Here is a 20070-nt window from a genome sequence, read left to right as displayed (position 1 = left end):
TTATATCAGTTAAAAACTTTTAATCAGTGTGTTTTGCCAGTGTTGACCTACGGAGCGGAGACGTTAACCATGACAAGGAGAACAGTACAAAAGATTGCTGTAGAGAAAATAGCAACACTGAAGCGGAACTGGGCAGGTCATGTGGCTCGAATGACAGATAACAGATGGACAAAGCGGATACTGGAATGGAGACCATGTCCAGCAGTGAATAATAATGATCAGTTATACTAAGACACTATTGTAACAACAGAATGGTGGGCTCACTTGTTTAAATGGTTTAGTTCTTTTAGGTGTAGGATCGTTCTCGTCTTAATATAAAATACACAACGAGGAAATCAGATAGAACAAATATAAAAGAAAATTAATGTACTATATTAATAAGAATAAAATACTTATATACTGGAGACCATTGTACAGGATTTATATTAGCATCAAAAGAAATAAGAGTAACCCATATCGATTTTATTTTTAAAGGTCTTACATAAACATTATCTACAAGTGTTGTTTATAGTAAATAACTGGGTGACATTGATTTCACAATGTAGGGCACTCGTTTCGAGAACGCCCTAGTCAGCTATTTTGATATTATGAGTATTTCACGGTCGATTCGGTGTCGGCAATCATAATAAAAACAATTACGAGTTTATTTATAGATACGAAGAAAGTAAAAGAGATCATTCATTAATTATTCATTATTTAGACATCCATGTAATTCGAATGTAGACTGTTCACCAACTCGTTATTGGCCTATTTAGTGTTGGCAAGTAAATATATGTCTGGTATTTAGTGTTCAACTTAATCAACCCCATCATCGGGGGTAACTACAACAACCACCATACCATGGAACCACAAACGGAAAAGAGGGAGATCACTAATGAGAGGGATAGATGGTCTGAAAAATACGTTGGCGCAAAATTGATGCAAACTGTATTTATAATGGAGAGGCATGTAAGAAGGAATTGGAGGCCTGTATCCAAAGTTGGATATTTGGGGCTGTTTAAATAGATAGGAGTCACCATATTTATTGAGATACAAAAACCAAGCAAGACTGGTCTATGCTCTTGTTTATTATGGTATGCTGGGTGCATCGTCTAATATACAGATGGCAAAAAATGCAACACCTAGGACAAATATTTATTTAAAAATTTATTTATGGAAGTATTCATTATACTATTCTTGTTGTTTGATAACATTATAAACAAATTTGCAACGTCATTTTTGTCGAAAAATTGATGATCCTCCTTCTTGATTTTCGAATTAAGTCGTCTATATCATATTGCGAAATACTCATTCAGATTCTTCTTATGATATGCAACAGGTCTTCTAAGTTTGCTAGAGGACGTGGCAATCGATTTAGGTTTCGACCTACCATATTCCACACATGTTCGATGGGTGACAAATCAGCTGATCTTGATGGCCACTCCAAAGTGTCTATACCAGATGCTTGTATGAATTCCATGGTTTCACGGGCAATATGAGGTCTTGCGTTAGCCTGTTGAAATGTCTCATTTGAAATGGTTTATAGATGGGATGTAAAACCGGTTACAGTACTTCACCAATATATCGTCGAGCAGTCAAAGTCCTTATGAATCAACGAATTCATTCATATTACCAGTAGCAACAATAATTAGCATTTGTCCTTCGGAAACTGGCTTTCTCAGATCGCTACAACTGTTATCACTCAAATTGTCTCATCTCTAAAAACAATTGTTCGGTTTTCCCTAAGAAATTGTTTATTATTATTTTTTAATAATCTAGTCTTAACTTGCGTATTTCGTGCCTTCCCATTACGACGTGTCTATTATTTTTCTGTCCTGTCACCTTTGTAATTCAACGTTTACTCTGAGAAGATATTTAGGAAAGCTTTTGAAGGCAACTCGGATGGTATAATTATAAACATTCTGGGAGATAATGCAGAAGCGCTGCAACGCCTAATGGACCAAGTAACGACAGCCTGTAGAGAATTTGGAATGAAATTGAATACAATGAAAACAAAAACGACGGTCATCAGCAGCCACCAAAACAGAAAGGTGAAGGTCAATTAGGGGTCGACAAGACAAGAATTCTTGTCTTGTCTTGAGAAAAAATCAAGAAATTTAAAAAAATCTTGTCTTGACGTTTTCTTGACATCTTATATCTTGTCATGACTCAAGAAATTTCAAGATCTTGAAATTTCTTGATTACTCGGTCCGGTGATTTCATGGTGACCTTGTTATTGCGTTTCGTACTAACGGCCTCCACTGCCACTGGGGGGGAGTCCCCGATATGCATTTCTTTCCTGACGAACCCAAAATTAATGTGTAGTTACATGCTTAAAATAAGCATTTTGTATGTTTACGAACATATTCTAAACTTAACTGTCCAGGATTTCATAAAAATTGTTGAGCCAAATCGAAACAGTTTAGACATCAAAAAAGATTTTGATTATTTGGAGGATAACATCGAAGTAGAAAATGATATAAGTGATACTTAGATTTCAACTCTCCTGTTAGTAAAATTAAATACCTTGTCAGAAAAAATCAAAAACTCAGTGCAAATGCAACTTAAACTTAACAGTGCTTGCGAGGCCATAAATTGTAAGATGACTAGGCCAAAATTAGATGTGCCTACAAGATAACCTTCAACTTTCGAGATGCTAACATGGGGTTTAAGTGTAAAAATGATTTAACTATATTTTGCGACAACAACGAAAATCTAAATAATTGCAAAATATTAGATAAATAATGGTTCTGATCAGTAAATTTATTCAGTATCTGAGAAGCTTTAAAACATTTTCTTCAATTCTCGAAGGGGAAAAATATTGCACACTCCCATTGGTGGTAATTGGAGTTATTTTACTTTTAGACAAACTGGAAATATGGGCTCATGAACTTAATAATAAAATTGATAGGGACGCTACCGGTGAGCAATTAATTTACTGCATTCAAGCTGCGAGAGATAAAATACTGAAACACTATAACAAAACTAATTGGATACACTGTATAGTTCTTTTTTTGAATTATATAGTTCTTATTTCCTATTTAAGAAAGCTGATAATGATGACTTACAATCTTGGAAGTATGAAATTGAATACTTGATTGGCGGAGAAGACACGAAAATATCTACCCGTCATTCATATCTACCCGGAAAGCTTCTCTGCTTTCAGTGCGACCCATTTTTTCAAGTGTAATAAACTTGGTATGTAATCGTTTAACTGCCAGAAGCATTTTGTCTACCAGATGGAAATTTATAATAGACTGGCGTTAACATGCCTTCGTTTAATTGATCTATTTTTAGTTTGGATACTGTTTGTTTTTGTTTTAGACGGAACAGAACTTATTATTAGTTGAGCCACCAATTTGTATCTCTCGGCCTTCCTTAATTAACCTTTGAACTGATTGTAAGCTCAGGCCTGTAAATAATATAAATATAATTTTTGATTGACTGAAGTTGGAAAATTATTTTTTAATTAAAATAAAAGTATAATCTATTGAATCAATGGGAAAATCCCAATAGTTGGCTGTATACCATAGTTTAAAAAACTCGTTCAAATTGTATACTGGTATAAAATCGTTTATTAAAAACTATCTAAAATGTCATCCAAATGGATTTCAAAACGTTTTCGTTCTAATTCAGAACATCTTCAGTGTCTAGAATGAAGTATTTCCACGTTAGATTAAAACAAAAAAGGTTAAAATTGTGACTGTTAAAAAGAAAAACATGTGGGAATACTTACATTCTGCTGAGTAGTTTAAAACTAGCACAGTATAATAGTATATTTTGATCACATCGACTTGTAATCACCATATTTTATCAAAATATAATATGTAAACCATATGTTATGGGGTTACCACTTTAAATAGTGTGCTAGTTTCAAACTACTCAGCAGAATGTAAGTATTCCCACATGTTTTTCTTTCTAACAGTCACAATTTTAACCTTTTTTGCTTTAATCTAACGTGGAAATACTTCATTCTAGGCACTGAAGATGTTCTGAATTAGAACGAAAACGTTTTGCAATCCATTTGGATGACATTTTAGATAGTTTTTAATAAACGATTTTATACCAGTATACAATTTGAAGTTTTTACTTTTGTATGAGTTTTTTACAATCTATTGCTTCTAATAGTTAAAAATAATGAACTAATAATGAATGAATTAAATATCAAATGCCTTTATCTACCTACGGTTTTACTCACGTATTGAGTACTAGGAGACAGATTTGTTGATCTTTGCCTCGGTGAATTGATGTGTTGTGGAGTGCAACTATGTAGACTCCTAATGTCTCTGCGTTCATCACCCTTTATTCCTTGCAAATTTTTAGAAGAGAGGCAATAGGTAGAAAAGAGAATCTGTTTCCGAATTAAGAAATCCAAAGATTTTATTTTTAAATTATTTATTTGTTTGAAAATGGAGTCGCTTGGGTTTCGTCGCTTCTTTTAGAGGTCGCTATTGCGTCTAAATGGTAATTATTTATTGTAATGGGCATACCGGGTAGAGGTGTCTATTTTCGATTCAGAGCATCATTACATGCTTTCCTGAAGAGAACAAAAGTTCGAAATGGTCCATAGAAAGATGGTAATGATCTCTGAATCGAGATTAAATATCAAATGCCGTTATCTACCTACGGTTTTACTCACGTATTGAGTAATAGGAGACAGATTTGTTGATCTTTGCCTCGGTGAATTGATGTGTTGTGGAGTGCAACTATGTAGACTCCCCATGTCTCTGCATTCATCACCCTTTATTCTTTGCAAATTTTAGAAGGATGGGGAATAGGTAGAAGAGAGAATCTGTTTCCGAATTAAGAAATTCAAAGATTTTATTTTTAAATTATTTATTTGTTTGAAAATGGAGTCGCTTGAGTTTCGTGGTTTCCTTAAAAATAATAATTATTATTATTTTTAACTCTTCGGCGCAATAAATTCTACTTTTATTTTAAATAAAACATATTTTATGTATGATTGTAATTAATATAGCAAAAAAATTATAATTTCAATAATATTAAATAGGTATATTTATACAGGGTGTCCAGAAACTCTACCGACAAACGAAGACAGGAGATTCCTCAGATAATTTTAAGACAATTTAACCCAATTCACCTAGTCCGAAAATGCTTCCTAACTGAGCTAGAGCTCTTTGAAGATGGCTCCATGTAATTAGTTTTTCTTAAATACCTCCAGAACGCTTCTATCTAGAAAAACGAAAATTTGTATACGTACTTACTTTCCAGAAATGAATCGATTCCAGCCATTGCGAATTTCTAGTACCAGTTATAGGCGTCCGTCTTGGGTAGGGCAACGGTTATTTTATCGCATAACTTTTTTGTCTTCAACTTTTAAGCATTTTTGATACTGGATTATTAAATTATGAGGTATTCTAGTACTAAAAGGTACTCTTACTTTAAGTCGGTAGGACACACCGTTTTCTAGAAAAATCGATTTGAAAGTTTTTAGTTTTGGGAATGTGAAAAAAAAATTGAAAAAAATTTAAAAAAAACAGGATGTATTTTACCAACTTAAAGCAAGAGTAACTCTTAGTTCTCGAATATCTCATAATTGAATACCCTAGTGTCAGAAATACGTAAAAATTAAAGACAATAAAGTTATGCTATAAAACAACTGTTGACCTACCCAAAATGGACGCCTATGACCGTTTCTAGAAATTCGCCATTAATGAAATCGATTAATCTCTGGAATATAAATAAATGTACCAGTTTTCATCTTTCTAAATAGTTTTTTTTTAATATTTTTTTTTGAAATTCAAAGAACGAAAAAATTTCAAATCGATTTTTCTAGAAAACGGTGTATCCTATCGACTTAAAGTAAGAGTACCTTTTAGTACTAGAATACCTCACAATTTAATAATTCAAAGTCAAAAATGCTTAAAAATTAAATACAAAAAAGTTAGGCGATAAAATAACCATTGCCCTACCCAAAACGGACGCCTATGACCGGTACTAGAAATTCGCAATGGATGGAATCGATTTATTTCTGTAAAGTAAATAAGCATAACAATTTTAGTTGTTCTAAATAGAAGCGTTCTGGAGATATTTAAGAAAAACTAATTACATGACGCCATCTTCAAAGAGCTCTAGCTCCCTTAGGAAGCATTTTCGGACTAGGTGAATTGGGTTAAATTGTTTTAAAATTATCTGAGGAATCTCCTGTCTTCGTTTGTCGGTAGAGTTTCTGGTATAAATGTTTAATTATCACGTCTAACAAATTATTATTCACTAACTAGTAAAACAACATATTTTGCAAAAATTATTTTTTATTTTTCAAAATAATCTCCTTTGGCGGCGATACAAACTTTCTAACCCTTTTATAATTTTTTCCGATTTAGCTTTTTTCTCAAAATATACTTCATTTTCGGCGATTACTTCCTCCTCGGAGCGATATCTCGTACCACGAACGTTTTTTTTTTATTGGCAAAAGGTGGTAATCGCTGAAGGGGGGCTGGCAATGGACTTTACTGTGGATCACAAGCAATTCAAATTCCAATTCATACATTTTTGCCATCGTTTTCATCGACTTGGAACACGGTGTATTGTCTTGGTGAAACAACAATTTTTTCTTCAATAAATGAAGCATTTTCTTTGCTATTTCGGTCTTCAAACACTCCAATAAACCAATATAGACGGAGAGGCAGCGCTGAAAAATCTCTTTGAATTTACTAAAGCTAGATTTTTCACAGTTGATTACTGTGAGTGTGTAGAGAAACATACTGCGGTCGGTCAAGCGAAACGTAGAACAGGGGTTACTGAGAGGGTATCAAAGTTGCTTTCCTACGAAGGTAATTAAATCCATTTACTAAGGCTGAAAATCAGTACACACATTCTAAATTAAATATAAATAAAAGTTATTATAGTCGGTCAGCTGTATGACGGGACAGAGCCGGTCGGTAGGCCCCAATAGTCGATTGAGGAAATGAAGCATTTTGGCTCGCAATTTTTTCGTCCAGCATGGATTTACCTAAAATTTTCACAGAAGGTAGGGAATAGTCCAAGGATCATTTTCTATATCATGCCGCTATCATACGCTAAAACCTTGGGGGTGGTTGCCACCCCATCTCGGGGGTGGGAATTTTTTATTACATTTTAACCATGTAATTCGATGGAAAATGTGATTCTAAGAAAAAAATGTTTTTTTGCATTTTCTTCGTAAAACTAATATTTTTCGAGTTATCCGTGCTTGAAAATATCAGTTCTTCGACGAAAAAATCGACTTTTTTAGAGGGTTTTTTGAGAATACCTCGAAAAATATGCATTTAATCAAAAAATCTGTAGATATCAAAATTGTATCTTTTAGTAACACAAACCAAATTATTTTCCAATAATATCTGTAAGACCAATACAAACCGAGATACGGCATGTTAAAGGTTAGCTTTTTTCGTCAAATGCATAATTTGAAATATTCAAAGCCAAATAATGGGAAAAATTTGCATTTTTCGAGGAAAACTTAAATAAACTTTTTTCAAGTATACAATTAGACCTTTCAAAAAATAATAATAAAAAGTTTCTAGCATGAAAATTAAGCGACTTATAATCAAAAAAATGTCGGTACCTGCTTTTCTCTGCAAAAAAATCAGTGAAAACAACCCCCTAACTACCTTCCTAATTCAAAATTGGTCTTCACCTTTCTGTAGTTCCTTTTTTATTTATATTATCAATACACTCAAGGAATTTGACCTATTTAAAATGCCTAATTTTGGAAAAATGGGAGTTTAAAGAAAAATTGATTTTTTGCAATTTGGTATTTTTTACCTTTTACTTCAAAATATCTCCGAAAATACTGAAGATACGAAAAAAATTATAAATTACTAAATTGTAGCTTTTTTAATGACTAAAATTATCCTGTGCATATATTTTCATTACAGTGAACAGTTAGCCAGATATAGCTGTTTAAAACCTCTATTTACCAGCAAACACCCCCTTATTCGAGCCCTTTAAACTCGCCCCAATTAAAAACTAAGGCATTTTACGGAATTTAATTTACACAGTCTTATAGCTCTTTAAAAGTCCTACAAAATAATTTTTGAGGGGTCTCATTACTGAGAGGGTATCAAAGTTTCTTTCCTACGAAGGTAATTAAATCCACTTACTAAGGCTGAAAATCAGTACACAGTGAGATATAATATTTTTCCAAAATTAGGCATTTTAAATAGGTCAAACTCCTTAAGTATATTGATAATATAAATATAAAAGAAACTACAGAAAGGTGAAGACCAATTTTGAATTAGGAAGGTAGTTAGGGGGGTTGTTTTCACTGATTTTTTCGTAGAGAAAAGCAGGTACCGACATTTTTTTGATTATCGCTTTGAAGCCGCTTAATTTTCATGCTAGAAATTTTTATTATTTTTTTTGAAAGGTCTAATTGTATACTCGAAAAAAGATTATTTAAGTTTTCCTCGAAAAATGCAAATTTTTCCCATTATTTGGTTTTGAATATTTCAAATTAGGCATTTGACGAAAAAAGCTAACCTTTAACATGCCGTATCTCGGTTTGTATTGGTCTTAAAGATATTTTTGGAACAGAATTTGGTTTGTGTTACTAAAACATACAATTTTGATATCTACAGTTTTTTTTGATTAAATGCATATTTTTCGAGGTATTCTCAAAAAACCCTCTAAAAAAGTCGATTTTTTCGTCGAAAAACTGTTATTTTCAAGCGCGAATAAATCGAAAAATATTAGTTTTACGAAGAAAATGTAAAAAACATTTTTTTCTTAGAATCACTTTTTCCATCGAATTACATGGTTAAAATGTAATAAAAAATTCCCACCCACGAGATGGGGTGGCAACCCACGTTGCTTAGAATTAATCAGTTTATCTAATTCCGGACTTATTTTAAAGGTTTCTTCTTTCTCCCCCGAAACGGGGTGAAACTCACCCCCAGGGTAAAAGCACACATCGGCACAATATCGCTTGTTTTGTTTGACATGTTAGCTACGTGCATGCCAAATTTCATGTCATTCCAAGTGGTTTTTTAAAATTTAGAGCAAAAACCGTGAATGAATATACGTACTATAAACCGTTATTTTTGCAATAATTTATTAATAACAAAGTAGGAACATGGTTTAAGAGGGAACAGTAGCGATCAACAGGTGCGTTCCAAGATTGCAGCTGTAATTTTGAATATTTTTTCGAGATATTTGGCACACGTATTCGTAATATAATAAAGAATGGCGGTAAATTTGAAAAATTGTTATTATGTGGAAATTACTCTGCAATTAAATTCAATATTAAAAAAACGAGCCTGTACCGCCATTAAGAAGAACAAAAAAATACACTTTCTTCAAATAAACTTTTTTATCCGATGCCTAGATTTTGTGTCATTTTGGAACTACTAAAATTTTTTATTTCATTATTAGTTCCAAAATTACACAAAATCTAGGCATCGGATAAAAAAGTTTATTTGAAGAAAGTGTATTTTTTGTTCGTCTTAATGGCGGTACAGGCTCGTTTTTTAATATTGTATTTAATTACAGAGTAATTTCCACATACTAATATATTTTTCAAATTGGGCTCTCCACCGCCATTTTTTATTATATTACGAATACGTGTGCCAAATATCTCGAAAAAATATTCAAAATTACAGCCGCAATCTTGGACCGGGTTTTTGCTACCTGTTGATCGCTACTGTTTGCTCTTAAGCTATCACGACTAGTGACAATCGATTTAGCGTATAAAAATACTATGAAATAGACTGCAAACTTGCTGTAGATAACGCATTTCGAGCTTTTCGGCGAATAAACAATTATTTTGTTATTAACAAAATAAGAACACATTTTGCGACCAAAAATACACCAGAGAAGACCTTAACACTATCAATGTATTTACAGGGCTTCTATTAATTCCTGAAAAACACCTAATTTTACCATAATTTATTAATAACAATTAAACGCACCACATTTGGGCTTCCAGACCACTTCCATTGGATTCAGCGACCCCAAAAACCTATAATAATACCAGAATCGCGGCGAACTAAAAGTGTCCACTAGACTATTATGTAGATAATATGTACCTATGTAAGTATGTATGATGTGTTCGATGATAAGTAGAATCATAGATCATAGATTTTCATTACAGTGAATAGTTAGCCAGATATAGCTGTTTAAAACCTCTATTTACCAGCAAACACCCCCTATTTCGAGCCCTTTAAACCTGCCCCAATTAAAAACTAAGGGATCTTACGGAATTTAATTTACACAGTCTTATAGCTCTTTAAAAATCCTACAAAATCATTTTTGAAGAAACTTTTTATCGCCAAAAATATATAGAATATTTTTCGAGGTATTCTCAAAAAACCCTCTAAAAAAGTCGATTTTTTCGTCGAAAAACTGTTATTTTCAAGAGTGAATAACTCGAAAAATATTAGTTTTACGAAGAAAATGTAAAAAATATTTTTTCTTAGAATCACTTTTTCCATCGAATTACGTGGTTAAAATATAATAAAAAATTCCCACCCCCGAGATGGGGTGGCAACCACCCCAAGGTTTTAGCGTATGATAGCGGCATGATATAGAAAATGATCCTTTAACTATTCCCTACCTTCTGTGAAAATTTCAAGTAAATCCATGCTGGACGAAAAAATTGCGAGCCAAAATGCTTCATTTCCTCAATCGCCTATTGGGGCCGACTGACCGGCTCTGTCCCGTCATACAGCTGACCGACTATAATAACTTTTATTTATATTTAATTTAGAATGTGTGTACCGATTTACTGCCTTAGTAAATGGATTTAATTACCTTCGTAGGAAAGCAACTTTGATACCCTCTCAGTAACCCCTGTTCTACGTTTCGCTTGACCGACCGCAGTATGTTTCTCTACACACTCACAGTAATCAACTGTGAAAAATCTAGCTTTAGTAAATTCAAAGAGATTTTTCAGCGCTGCCTCTTGGTGTAATGTAATAGTCGCTGTTGATTGCTTTTCATCTGTCAAATATTCAATGAAAATACAGAGGCCATAGCCTTTCCTGCTGTTTGCGGTGTTTTTGGTCACTTTGAATATCTTTCTCCGGGTGCTGTCCACTCAGATGACTGCCGATTTGATTCCGAAGTGAAGTGATGGATTCGCGTTTCATTCATTGTGATATAGATTCTACTGACGCAAAAACTCCGACTTTTCCGATTAAACATGTCCAAATAGCGCCGAGACTCATCAATTCGTTGTTGTTTTTATTCTGGTGTGAGAAAACGCGGCACACGTTTGGAAAACAGCTTCCTCATACCCAAATGTTCATGTATAATACTCAAAACACCATCCTTTGATAACTTTAGAGTGGTAGCAATCTCTTGCAACTTCACTTTGCGGTTTTCTATAATAATTTTCAGTGGGTTTTCGATGTTTTCGGAAATAACTGCAACATTTGGCCTTTCAGAGCACTCAGCATCATCGGTGTCGTTACAATCACGTTTTAATTCAGCATAAAATCTTTGAATCGTTGTAGCCAATGGAGCAGAGTCTGGGTAACACTTTTTGAGCCATTGCTTAATTTATAGGATCTTTTTTTCAAAATTCAAACTGTATCAAATTTACTCTTTTGTGGCGCGTTTACTTCAAATTTAGCAAATATTATGGAAAAATCTTTTAAAATAAAACTAGAATTTTGTTTTGCATCAAAATGAAAATACATTTTCGCGCTACGTAATTTTCATATCAGATCTTTTGTAGCTGGAATATTGTATGCGCCACTCATTTTTACGGCGTTTAGCGGTTTTTTATTCTTTTTATAATATTCTCTTAAAAATTAAAATTTACTTTAAAACTTTTTCTCTTTTAAAAATTATGCGATACTTTTTGTGATTAGGTAATAATCTGAATGACAAATCTTGATAGTAGATATGCTTTTGAAGGTAGGATTACCGAAATATCATATGGAAAATTCATTAGAGACTATCTCATAGTGAGGTCCGGGACTTGGTCGCCATGGTGACCGACGTATTACGTTTTATAATAATGCATCATATTTAATTTAGTACCCGTTAAATTAGACACATGTCTTATACTTTTTTCAGATCTACTAAAAGTGTATCGGAATGAACTTCTTCTGCAGTAAACTTGAACACATTAAAATAATTTTTAGTGGTTGGAATCCAAAATAAAATATTTATTTTTCACTGAAGGTGATTTATTTTTCATCCTTTCCCATTTTAATTTCAAAATATACCCGTTCCGCCTCAAAAAAATATTTAAAGACGTGGCAACATTGCAGTAATTTTAACGTTTGGAGCTCGGTCTCTTCCACTTGACGATCAGGGAAGAAATAAATTGTAATGTTGTTCTGAAGCTATTTTCTTGTGCCATTTTTGTAATTAACTAGTTTTGATAGGAAATAAGCCACAATTTTACTAAAAAAATTATTTTATTACCGTTTCGATCTCCAAATCGGATGCCGTTGTCAAAATACCAACGGTATAAATTGTATTTTGATGCCGTTGTCAAATAGTATTTTAACAACGGCATCCGATTTGGACGTCGAAACGTTAATAAAATCATATTGTGGCTTATTTCCCATCAAAACTAGTTAATTATGAATTGTAATAATATAAAATTTGGTCATTATATATTATGCAATAATACATATACTGTATCTACTTCTCGTCGTACTGTACTTCTAATTTTCTTGTTATAGGTTAGAAGACTTTCTTTTATTAGATGAAAACGAAAAAATACCGGAGCCGGAAAAAATCTCCAACCCAGACGAATTAGGAGAAATTCAATTGACTAATATTTCAGCCAGTTGGGCATCGAAACCAATTGCACCCACTCTGATGGATCTCAATTTACACATTCAACCGGGAACTTTATGTTGCGTCGTTGGTAACGTAGGCTGTGGAAAAAGTAGTCTTCTGCAGTTACTTCTGAGGGAATTACCGGCAAGTAGGGGGCAAATGAAGATTAACGGGAAAATTTCCTATGCTTCCCAAGAACCTTGGCTTTTTGTTTCAAACGTGAAAGAAAATATACTTTTTGGAAAACCATTCTTGAAAAACAGGTAATTTATGTTTTAAACTTTGTACATAATCTGTCAATATTTTCTGTTATATGAATGTTATTTTTCGTCTTGGTTATAATTATTATACATTTATTTTACATTTATTTTTATATATTTTTTTGAGCTATTTTCAGTGGTATACATATCGCAGATTTGAAAGCGTTTTTATATAGTTAGCTTAAAGAGTCAGAAACTAAATATCCGAATTGTTATTATCTGATGCATTTTAAGATGTAAAAATAATGCCATACAAAGTGATGAATTAGTCGACAAGGGGATCTAAAATTTCATCCACGACCTATCGTTCATCTCAATAACAATCTATAGCGGAATAGTTTCTTTTATACTCACAAAAGTGAATACAAATAAAAATGAAAAATAAAGATGATTCAGATTTGATTACAGAATAGGGCACCTACTACATGCTTATACGTACTTCGGGTTTAGGTACGTACTTCTACACGGTGCTCTGAAGAGGGTAAGGTTAAACCCGAAATACGTATAAGCACATAGTAGATGCCACAAAAAATCAGGATAGGGTCGTGGAATCTTGGTGGTCTTACAGGTAAGAGTCTGGAGTTAGTGGATGCGCTCAAACGAAGGAGAGTTCAAATTGCTTGCATTCAAGAAACTAGGTGGAAAGGACAAAGGGCAAAAGTACTAGGTGAAGGATGCAAATTGTGGTATGCAGGGAGTAGTAACACTAGAAATGGAGTTGGTATAATTGCTGATAGTGAAATGCAGGATAACGTAGTGGAAGTTGTAAGAACGAGTGATAGAATGATGTCAGTGAAATTTGTAATTGATAAAGAGGTATTGAATGTTGTGTGTATATGCACCTCAAACAGGTCTGGGTTAGAATGAAAGAAGAGCTCTATGACCAATTAGGAGACGTCCTGAGTGATATTCCGTCAGAGGAGAAAGTTATAATAGGAGGTGATTTCAATGCACATGTGAGCCAAGCCAAGGCAGGATACGAAGCAATACATGGGGTATTAGGTTTTGGAACTACAAATGAAGCTGGAGATGATATGCTTGAATTAGCAACAGCACTAGATATGGCGATTGTTAACACATTCTTTAAAAAGAGAGAAACTCAACTTATTACGTACAAAAGTGGACAACATGAATCCCAAATAGACTATTTCATGATAAGGAAAGAAGACATACGTGAATGCAAGGACTGCAAGGTAATAGTTAGTGAGACAGTAAGCCAACAACATAAACTGCTTGTTCTGGACATCGAAGTAAAAAGTGAAACTAAACCAAAATATCGAAGAGGACCACAAAAAATCAAGTGGTGGATGCTAAAAGATGAGAAAGAAGGTCTATTCAGGGAAAGAATAGTAGAGAAAATATGTTGGAACATGAAAGGAAGCCCTACTACAATTTGGAGAAAAATGGCCAGTAGTATTAGAGAAACTGCTATTGAAATACTGGGGAAAACGTCAGGAAAAAAGTTTGAGGATAAAGAGACTTGATGGTGGTCAAACGAAGTTCAAGGAAAAATAAAAGAGAAGGGAAAATTATATAAAAAGTGGCAAGAAACCAGATCCAACACAGATCTTCAAAACTATATGGTCGCGAAAAAGGAAGCGAAAGTAGCAGTAGCAAAAGCTAAAGCAGAAGCGTATTCAAACATATACGATCAACTTGATACCAGGGAAGACGAAACGAAGATATATAAAATAGCCAAACAGAGAGCAAAGAAAGCAAAAGATTTTAATCAGATTAGATGTATCCGAGATGAAAATAATAAAATACTAGTTCACGAAAAGGATGTCAAAAAGAGATGGAGAAAGTACTTTCACAGCTTATTAAATGAAGAATTTGACAGACAGCCTGTGGAGTCAACGGAGACAGTAGCAGCAATGGTCACCAAAATAACAAACCAGGAAGTGGCTCAAGCGCTTCAAAAAATAAAGAAAGGAAAAGCGGTAGGCCAGATGATATTCCTGGGGAAGTATGGAAAGCATTGGGAGAGACAGGAACAAGGTGGCTAGCAGGTTTATTTAATAGAATTATGGAAGTTGGACAAATGCCAGACGAATGGAGAAGCAGTCTACAAAAACAAGGCATATACAGCAGTGTACAAACTACAGGGCTATAAAACTGCTTAGCCACACCATGAAAATATGGGAGAGAGTAATTGATAGACGGATACGTGAAGAGACCGACATATCCGAGAATCAATTTGGCTTTATGCAGGGCAGATCAACAACAGACGCAATTTTCATTATAAGGCAGTTGATGGAAAAATACAGGAGTAAAGAAACACACGCTCATATGGTATTCATTGATCTTGAGAAAGCATATAATAGAGTTCCTCGAGAGATTCTGTGGTGGACACTCAATAAGAAAGGAGTCCCTGGTGCATATGTAAAGATTGTGAGGGATATGTATGAGGGAGTAACGACTAGTGTTAGGACAGGTGTGGGAGAGGCTGATAAATTTCATGTGAAAGTAGGATTGCACCAAGGCTCGGTGCTTAGTCCGTATTTATTCTCATTAGTTTTGGACCAGATAACAGCGAAACTACAGGGTAACATTCCATGGTGCTTACTGTATGCTGATGATGTCGTGTTAGTAGGAAATAGTGAAAGAGACTTAGAACAAACACTGGAACAGTGGACACGAGCTCTGGAGGAAAAAGGTTTAAAACTTAGTAGGACAAAGACAGAGTATTTGGAATGTTCATTTAAAGATAGAGTTACTACAAATAAAATGGTATCTTTGGATGGTGAACTGATTGTAAAAAGCAAAAGTTTTAAGTACCTGGGATCGGTATTACAGAGTAATGGAGAAATAGATGGAGATGCATGCAGTAGAATTAGGGCTGGATGGATGAAGTGGAAGGAAGCGAGTGGTGTGTTGTGTGACAGAAAAGTTCCAATGAAGTTGAAAGGAAAATTCTATAAAACAGCCATAAGACCGGCTATGATGTACGGAACTGAATGTTGGGCAGTGAAAAAGAAAGAGGAACAACGAATGCATGTGGCGGAGATGAGAATGCTTAGGTGGATGAGTGGAGTGACAAGAAAGGATAAAACTAAAAATGAGTATATTAGGGGAAGTCTAGGTGTGGCACCAATTGATGCCAAAATGAGAGAGTATAGGCTGAGATGGTTTAATTCGAGACGTTAATCATCCAATACGAAGAGTAGCTTCCTGGAAGGAGTAGTAGAGGAAGACCAAAGAAGACGGGGGGGAGACGATTAGGCAGGACATGTTGGTAAAGGGGATTAATATTGATATGACCCAAGATAGAATTGTGTGGAGAAATGCAATTAGGGAAGCCGACCCCGCATAGGGATAAGGCAAAGAGAATGATGACATAGTAGATGCCCTATTCTGTAATCAAATCTGAATCATCTTTATTTTTCACGTAATCCTTGTGGATTTCAGTTGAACTAACTAAAGGACGTCATTACATTTCGATAGGTCGCAATTAATTCCGACTCCTCAAAAGTAGTTGAAATTATAACTTCGAGTCGAAATTATTGTGACACGGACATGAATGAATGGCCGAAAGCGAGGTTAGGTTTAGTTTAGGAGATCGTGGGCGTACTGGGAAAATCCACTAACTCACAAAAGTAAAGTTTTGAGAAAAACGCATTTAAACATTATTATACCTTATGGATTGCCTCTTAAAAATCGGGTATATTGGCTGTTCAACTTTTGGTACCTGGATATGATTTTGAAGGATGTTAACCCCAGGTGTTGTGCACATACATGTTTGGAATAACATTATTTTCTTCATGAAAACTTAGAAAAGATGGAGTTAGTTGATTTTCTTTGTCATTGAATGTGCCGATTTAAGCACGGTGGAGTTAGTGAATTTTTTCTAGTACGCCGACGAGATGTGTTTTGTTTGTTTCTTGCAAGGAAAACTAAAGCAAAAGATATTAATCTGGTTTTGGAGGAATTAGGTAGAATAGTATTAAATTAGAAATACATATAATAATTGAGAATGTTCACAACGTGAATTATCAACTCAATGAAAGATGTAAGGTAATAATCTGGGAAAATTAGTAGTTATAAAGCAAGGAAAATTATGTACCATCTATTTTATTGCTGGACATGCTGGAATCAAATCTTAAGATTTCATATATTAGTAATATAGCTATGCATAGTCCGCAGAAAGTGTGCTATTTGGTTTATAAACAAATTAGCGCTCCGAAATCTTTTTTTTTTTCAATTATTGCTCTGTAACTCAGAAGATTTTAACGTTAAACCAAAAACACTCACATAAAAATTCACTGTAATTTAATTCTGCACGTAGATATTTTTTCCGATTTCCTTCGGCGGAAATTTTTCTCGGAAAATTCGGGTTTTCCAAACAAAATCTTTAATTTTCAACTAAAATTTTAGGGAAGTAATTATTGATTAATAATTAAATAACTTGGTGACATAAATCTTTTTTGTTATGAGTGTCTTGAAAATAAGAAAATTTGTATGTACAAAGAGGACCGGAATAAAAAGGTAATGGTTCAAAGATTTTCCTGTTGTTTATAACTCTGTCGCAAATGCCGGTCAAATTTGACCGGTTATACCTGAAACCACTCCTCGAAATTCAATTTTTTTTTCTTCGAAAAGGGCACAGAAGCCTTGCCCTTTTCAACAGCGTTAACTTAATTTAATCTAATATTTTCTGAGGGGTTTTATTTGTTTATGAGCCAAAAAATTGTTTCTTTATAACATTCCGGAGACCGCTCAAATAGTCCAATTTCAATTCTGTAAAGTACGTTGAATAGGTATAGTGCTTTTTTATACGAAAATCATAGTTATTCTGGTGTATCATAATCTTTCTGGTTATTATTTCGACCGAAATTTTTTAATTAACATTTTAATTATTGCTAAACTATTGGTTAGATTGTCGCCGGCCTCCTGATAATAATCTACTATAAAAAATCTTTCATGTCACCAATTTAATTAATTATTGATAAATAATTACTTCCCTAAAATTTTAACTGAAAATTGCAGATTTTTTTGGGAAAACTCGGATTCTTCGAGGAAAATTTTTGTTGAACGAAATTGGAAAAAAATAACTTTGTGCAGAACTAAATTACGGTGAATTTTTATTTGAGTGTTTTTGGTTTAAAGGAAAAATCTTAGGAGTTACAGAGCACTAATAAATTGAAAAAAAAATAAGATTTAGGAGTGCTAATTTGTTTATAAATAAAATAACACATTTTCTGCGGACTTCATATTACTAATATATGAAATCTTAAGATTCGATTTTAGCAATAAAATAGCTGGTAAATAACTTTTCCCAAAAATGACATTTTTTCGATAATTTGCCCAGACTATCAACAAGTGTTGTGGTGGTTGCATAGCCAATAAATCCAATAAACAGGAGGACCAACCCAAATTCTGAGCAGTGTCAAAATGATAACGTTAATAATAGTTAATATCCCCAGTTGGAACTAATATCGAAATAAATAAGAATCGCTATAAATTGCGACTGTCATGGCGGAGTCGAAATTAAATTGCAATCTTGAAATGAATTAGAATCAGGCCCCTTATATAGTTTATCTTAAAGAACCACCTTTTTGTCAGTTCCACCTACAGCGTCTTCAATGAGCAGGCCATGTATTTAGGAAGCAAGAAAACGGGCTTCCAAAAGAAACTGTTGAATCCAAGAATTCAGGGAAAAAGACCTATTGGAAGGCAGAGAAGGCGACCGGGAGAATTATGTGGATAAGTAGGTACGCAAGAAATCTCTTTGCCAGTCGATTGTAGAGGAGAATAGTTATAGTCCGTAACGAATTGAGATGGAAAGGCCAGGGCGCGAATTGAGCTGTGGAGCCATATGAGGATGGATGGAGAAGGTCAAGGAGAATTAAACACCATTTTTGCTTAATTATTTGACGATTGACTATTGCGATTAATTTTCATATGTCGATAAATAACTTCAACGAATGATAGAGTTCAATTAGACGAAAGAGAACGAGAGATGCTGGCAGTATGCCATGCAGCTTGCATGGCATATCGAACAAGAAAGTTGCTTACCTAATTTTAGCATAAGTTGCGTTCTGGGTGGAAACCTTTTAAAACTTTGATCGAAGCTTAGAAAGGAATGATGTACTTCATCCACTCTTCTGTGTTTTTTTTTCTTGTTTTCAATTTTTAGGGATTGCGGTACTATCATTCGGTTGTTCCCCATTCTTGGGTTGTCTTTTTGCAAGAAGCATTATTATCTGGTAGAGCCTCAGGAATTCCTATTCGCTACGTCTTGAGTTTACTTCTGTCATTGATGACTGAGAATCACAATGATTAGTTTATTTAATCTGACTGATATATATATATATATCTTCAGTCTTAATAGTAGTTAAGGCTGTTATCTGATTCAGTAGTTCTCTTTAAGACTATGGGTACATAATTCGCAAATATTTTACGGCTATCCCTACCTTTTCTGTCTTTACATGGCAAATTACGTGTAGTAAAATTCACACTGGTATGGATATGTACATATTACTAGAATGTCATTCTACTTGACAATGTCATAACTAGCTTAAAGAGATGGCTTTTGAATGTTCTTGGATAACTGTTATTTTTTGTATAATTGGAAAATATTAATTCAGTTAATAAATGTGATAATTTTTTCACTAGCTATGTATTCAGTGATTGTAATAATATGTACCTACAACAAAAACTTATACTCAATCGAGAAAAGAGCAAAAGTGTTAGTGATTTTTTAATAATATATTGTTACTATGGAACGCTTTCAATTTTGAACATCTTTAAAAACAAAATACTTGGATCACAGAATATATCTTAATGTATTCTCTGCTTCTATCTTCCATAAATAATACACAATAAATAACTTTTTATAAAGTTCACCTCTTAAATCAATTATTTATCAAATACACTATATATAAATATTATTTAATGAACAACTAAAAATATTCCCGATTCATGTCAAATAATTATTTAAAATTGTCACTGATTGTCAGTGTCTGACTGACAATATTCTATTCGACTAAGTGCGTTGTATGACAAAGATAGATTTGGAAAATATTACCACGGACATGTGTTCATTTTTTTCGAATCCTGAAAAAACCAAGAAATATTTTTGAAAAATCTAAAC

The 20070-nt window shown here is 33.6% G+C and overlaps 1 protein-coding gene across 1 annotated transcript in view; it reads left to right on the top strand.

Annotated features, from left to right (window-relative positions):
* Positions 1-20070, top strand: part of LOC114324821 (ATP-binding cassette subfamily C member 4) — a 258504-nt gene that overhangs the window by 144870 nt on the left and 93564 nt on the right. Inside the window, exon 8 of the mRNA XM_050648247.1 lies at positions 12618-12980. Coding sequence (XP_050504204.1) covers positions 12618-12980 — 363 coding nt within the window. The remainder of the gene's footprint in view (positions 1-12617; positions 12981-20070) is intronic.

The sequence above is a fragment of the Diabrotica virgifera genome, chromosome 4, assembly GCF_917563875.1.
Source record: "Diabrotica virgifera virgifera chromosome 4, PGI_DIABVI_V3a".
Taxonomy (NCBI): Eukaryota; Metazoa; Arthropoda; class Insecta; order Coleoptera; family Chrysomelidae; genus Diabrotica; species Diabrotica virgifera.
This window is presented reverse-complemented; position numbering and strand designations above follow the sequence as displayed.